Source organism: Eurypyga helias, unplaced genomic scaffold (genome assembly GCF_000690775.1).
Source record: "Eurypyga helias isolate BGI_N326 unplaced genomic scaffold, ASM69077v1 scaffold18463, whole genome shotgun sequence".
NCBI classification, from domain to species: Eukaryota; Metazoa; Chordata; class Aves; order Eurypygiformes; family Eurypygidae; genus Eurypyga; species Eurypyga helias.
In genome coordinates this window covers 814-6,323 of record NW_010243405.1, presented here as the reverse complement: position 1 = coordinate 6,323, position 5,510 = coordinate 814, and the positions used below count along the sequence as shown (strand labels likewise).

Below are 5,510 nucleotides of genomic sequence, written 5' to 3'. Positions count from 1 at the left end.
CCGCGCTCGCGGGACAAGCGGGGGGGCAGCCGGCGTCGTTGCGCTCAGCAATTGTTGTGTGGGAACGGGAAAATCTTGGGTGTCCATCATGCCCCTTGTTGGCTAACTGCTGTTCGTGACCTCCGACGTCTGTCCGAAGGCGGGAACTGCCACGAGAGGGCACTGTGGTGGAAAAGGGCTGCCAGTACCAGTTCCTGAGGACTATCCAAGTCATTTTCCTTCTTTGCTGGAGGGTTTGATTCCCAAGCGGCTGGTCAGCCCGTGTCCTTGGCTGTGTCCCTCCCAGGGCGGTGGCAGAACTCTCCCAGGAGGAGCACGGTCCCGCTGGGCAGCGGGGGAGAGCAGAGGAGCCCCCAGCAGCCCCTCCGGTGGGTCCCTCTCTGTCCTGACGGCCTTGGAGCCTCATCCTGGGGCAGGACACACGTTCTGAATAAAGATTGTTTTTTCCCCCTGCCCGTCTTGTCGTGGGAGGTTAATGGCCAATTTCACTGGCTGGGAGAGACTCGAGCGGAACAAACCGGGGCTGCGGCGCCAGCTGACAGCCTGGCGCTGCCGTCCACGCCAGAGGGGCTGGGAGCTTCGGCGTTGAATTAAAGGGTGAATGATCAGCCAGGGAGGGAGCAGGGTGGCTACGGCTGCCCCCGGGGCGGGCGGGGGAACAACATGGAGCTTGCGCTGCAGTGAGGCTGGGTTTTGGCTGTTCTCGACGCGTGGGTTCTTCTAACCTCGAACACGAGTGGCAAGGAGTGCAAGGAGCGGTTATAGGCCGTAAATCCCGTACTAGCGTCGGGCCTGCCTGTACTCCTCGGGCACGGGAGCAGAGGCTCTCCAGGGTGAAAACAGCGGCAGACGCTCTGCCACGCCTGAGTGCCAGAGTCTTGAACCGAGGAGTTTTCAAGCAAATTACAGCCTGCCTCCGGGAGAAGAGCATGTTTAGGAGCGGTCAACAGTTGCCCCTCGGAACAAAGGGCTGGCATTGGCCTCTGGACACACCAAAAACGTCCCCTCCGCACGTGCCCTTGAGTGAGGAGCGAACTGTGTCAGACCCAAAAGCTCCCGCAGTGATGCGCTCACCAACTAAACCCATTTTTAAGGCCTTGAAGAGGTGTGTGAGGTCTTCACAAACGTGATTGAGACACCAAGTCCAGAAAACCCAGGCAAACCCAGAGACACCCCAATAATGCAGGTAGCAGGGTGGGATGGGCTTACAGAGTCAGGATCTTAAATACTGGTTTATGGAACTTGCGGGGTGGGGTTAAACCTTTGCTTTTCACCGTTTTCATATAGAATCATGGAATGGTTTGTGCAGGAAGGGACCTTCACAGGTAGCAGGGTGGGATGGGCTTACACCCTTGCTTTTCACCGTTTTCTTATAGAATCATGGAATGGTTTGTGCAGGAAGGGACCTTCAAGCCCCCCAAGTGCCACCCCCTGCCATGGGCAGGGACACCTTCCACTAGACCAGGTTGCTCCCAGCCTCATCCAGCCTGGCCTTGGACACTTCCAGGGATGGGGCATCCACAGCTTCTCTGGGCAACCTGTCCCAGTGCTCCCCACCCTCTGCAAGAAGAATTCCTTCCTGGTGTCCCATCTCCCTGCTCTTTGACCCCATATTCCGAGGGTCCCTGCGGCAGTGAAGCGCGTGTGTCGGCTGTGGTCGGTCTCAGTGCGGTAAGCATCCAGCTGCTCATCCGAAACGGGAGCACTTGGGGAGATCGTGGCACCTCGCTGCAAAGCTGCGTGTGAATAACTCCGCCGCACCCCTGCGGGCACAACGTTGGGGCTTTACCAGGCTTCTCGTGACCCTGCCGTGCAGTTTTGCTCAAACTGGAAAGGGAACAGGTAACTGCGCAAGCGAAAAAAGATGTTTAAGCTGTTGTTTAAGATGTAGGTTCAGTGTTTGCATTTCAGACAGAGATTCATCCTGCTACCGCAGCGAACCGATTCCCAAATAATACTTTTGAAAAGGAAACAAAATTCCTTGCATCTCCTCTGAGACAACAGGAAACACTTCTTAATTTGGATTCCAACATGACTCAGTTGAGAGATGATAGCAGTTGCCAAAACAAGGGGAGGAGGGGCCGAGGGGAAGCGAAAACCCAACAAAAACAAGATATGGGAAAAAAAATGCGAGCGCTGGGAAAACCACGCCCGGCAAGGTACCTACAAAGGGTATGAAAGACGTTAATGCTCACAGCAACACTGCAGGGCTCATGTCGTCTTCTCAGGAATCCTGTTTATTCAGCGCAGAGTAACGACGACCCACGCGGATGCTGCGTGCGCGTCCCGGGGGCTCCGCAGTGCAACGCTCCCTGTCACTGCTTGTATCCCCCCAGTTCTGCGGTTCGCTTACAGGGCGGTGCCATGCCAAGTCACTCTCCCCATCACCTCTTGGTGTTTGCAAACTCGGGAGATTATGTGCCCGAACGTAAACAGGAAGGTGACCAAGCAACGCCTCCTGTCACTGTGGCATACACTTCTGGCTCTTTGGTACCTGTAAGAACAGCAGCTCCTGGGTGATGCAGCCCTTAGGAACATCCATTCTGGCACGACCCCAGCGCTGAAACGACAAATGCATTTAGGCCACGGGGTCTCTCCAGCCCAGCGAGCACCAGCTCAGAGGGGCTGCAGCGAAAGGCCACGGGACAGAGCCGCTTGGTGCCCTCACAGCGCGGCATGCGGAGCCCCCGCCGCACCCTGACGACCAACTGTGGGCCTTCTCGGCAGTTACGCGGTGGGAAAGAATCATGACAGTGCTGTTCTGTGCATTTCTTCTGACAGGAAAACCAGCTCAGCGGGACGCTGTCGTGCGACGTGCTGGCTGGAGGCACCTCCCCATGGGAGGAGAAGGCCCTCGCTGCTGCTCCCCACGGCCTCTGGAACCCGACTGGGAGCTGAACGCTGCCTGCAGCTGCACCCGTGGCTTACCGGGACTCTACCTGCTTTGCAGAGCCTCCTCTGCCGTTCACTGTTGAGTCCATCAGTTCATTTGAACACCCAGAAGTTAAAACCACGCAACAGGGGTGTGTTTAACACCATGGGCTCTAACTCCTCTAAAACAAACGGCTCTCCTCTCTTCCTCATCCCAAAGCTTGATGCAGAAGTAAAATCTGGAAGAGGAAGAGTCGTCACCTCGTTCTAAACGCAAAAGCCCCGGCCGCTTCACTGGGAAGGGTGGGAAGGTTTGTTTCGGGTGCCTGAGCTGGCTTCGTCAGCGGCACCGGCGCTGAAGGGTAACGTGGCGTTACAATGAACGCTGCGTGCGCACCCCTGGAACGTTTCCGTACGCCCTCCTCTTTGGAAGGGACAATACTCTCAATTTCCCATTTCTACCACAAAAAAACCCCCAACATTAGTAAACAGAACTGGGTTTCAATGGTATTTTAAAGACAGGAAAACTGCTACAACTGTAAAGTTCCAAATTCTTTAAGTATATAAAGAGTGTACAAAAGGCTGTGAGAAAGGTATTTTGTTACAGGTCCTGTTTTGAGCTGGTCTGATGCTGACCATAAAAATGGTAAATACTACCTGATGCCATTAATTTACACAATACCTGGGCCTGTATGCGTCCTGCAGGTACACTTAGGTAATTATTCCAAAGCCTCCTGGGCTCGGGTTTCTTCTGGAATAATGGCCTCAAGTCAAATCTTCTCAGTTTAGTCAGTGACTCGTTTCCCTTTGCCACAAAAAAAGCCCCCAAGGGCTTCATTTCTCTGGGAGCCTGTGAAGGTCTCGCGCCCGTGTTCAGTACTTGGGAATCCCTTTAACGATGGGCACCGGGGGAGGGTTCTGCATGTCGCTCGGGCGGACGTCGTAGCCCAGCTTCTTCATATCTTTGGTCACTACGTTGAAGGAGATGGTCACAAAGCCTTGGGATCGCACCCTGGTTACTAGGGGAAAGGAGATGTGAATGAAACTGGTTGAGAGGTGTGCGAGGAGTTGCTGAACTCCTCACACCCAGGTAGGGCTGTGGGAACAACAGCGGGAACAACCAGCTCCACTGAAGAGGGACAGTCAAGCTCTGCCCGCCGTCATGGTCAGCTCCCGGGGACTTACCTTCTCTTCCTTCTCCCTGTGCCACCACTCTGGGGTCAGTGAACTCTGGATGTCTCCCTGTGAACCAACTTGGAGAAGAAATGAGGAAATAGTTAATTGGATGCATTCATTAGTGTTTAGATTTGAGAGTTCATCATTATGCACGTTAAAAACAGGGGGGTTAATGGGACTCCCAGCTTTTGCTTGGAGACTGATTCACTTTATTGCTGGTCCACTTTGATCAAAGTTTTGTCTCTCTAAGAGAAAAAAAGAAACCAATTTCACACACATTATGCTAAACCCAAGTTAATTCTGGGCTAGACAGAGTCTTTCTATGGCAAAAATGTTTTTCAAGCTGATTCCTCTCGATGACCCAGAGAACAGAGAGGGCTGGATATTTGAACACATCAGAGGTGCCCGTAATTCCAAAGTTTACAAATTACAGTGTAGATGCTACAAATATCCTAAAGTTTTTAATCCTGACTGTGGGGCACGGACTCCCACGCTGACCCAAAGCACTGGAGTACCACAAGGCTGACGCTGCGCGAGGGGAGGCTGCGTTGGTACCGGCAACCCACAGCCGAGCAGGCAGCTCACCGATCAGGCTGTACTTCACAGACTGGAGGGAAAACACCTTAATACCCCCAGGTGCTATCTACAAGCTGCTGCTTGGGAAGGGCTGTGTGTGTAAACAAGACAAAGGTTACAGCACATGCGTTCCAGATGGAGGGAAAGGCTGAACTGGGAACTGGTTTTCCACGTTCTGCCTTTGCTTTCCAGGTTGGTCTTAATGTGGCTGTCCTTCAAGAAAAGCCCCTAGCTGCAGTCAGATTTGGGGGTGGACAGCAGCACACCTCCTCAGAGGCCGGTGACAACTAAAATGCTTGCTGGAATCAGTCTGAGTAGCACCTCTGCAAGTCACATCACTGATCTTATCCCCGAGAGGGTGGGAGCACTGGGACAGGTTGCCCAGAGAAGCTGTGGATGCCCCATCCCTGGAAGTGTCCAAGGCCAGGCTGGATGAGGCTTGGAGCAACCTGGTCTAGTGGAAGGTGTCCCTGCCCATGGCAGGGGGTGGGACTGGGCGGGCTTTAAGGTCCCTTCCCACCCAAACTGGTCTGTGATTCCGTGATAACCATGATTTTACCTACAAACCTCAAACTATCTGGTTATGGAACAAAGTATTCACACACAGGCACCAGTGAGTAGCTGGATGTGCCTTTGTGAGTAAAAGCAAGAAAGACTTAAAGGAAAAGGCTTTAATTATTACCTTGTAAACTTCTGCAGCCTGGATGTGGACTCTGGAACAAACATAGCGATGGTTTTTGTATGCCTGAAACAAACATGAGACGCACAGAACTGAACCGCACCGAACAGCACTGGTAAGACTCCTTGTGTTTATAAAGGCACCCGACTTTCGGACACGTCGGACCACTGAACAGCTCAAAGGATCCCACATTCCCTTCCACAAAGAG

The 5,510-nt window shown here is 53.3% G+C and overlaps 1 protein-coding gene across 1 annotated transcript in view; it reads right to left on the bottom strand.

Annotated features, from left to right (window-relative positions):
- Positions 1–3,744: 3,744 nt before the first annotated feature.
- Positions 3,745–5,510, bottom strand: part of B9D1 (B9 protein domain 1) — a gene marked incomplete at its 5' end in the record, with an annotated part of 2,526 nt that continues 760 nt past the window's right edge. The window contains 3 exons of the mRNA XM_010149414.1: positions 3,745–3,890; positions 4,057–4,124; positions 5,306–5,368. Of these exons, the coding sequence (XP_010147716.1) occupies positions 3,745–3,890; positions 4,057–4,124; positions 5,306–5,368 (277 nt within the window). The remainder of the gene's footprint in view (positions 3,891–4,056; positions 4,125–5,305; positions 5,369–5,510) is intronic.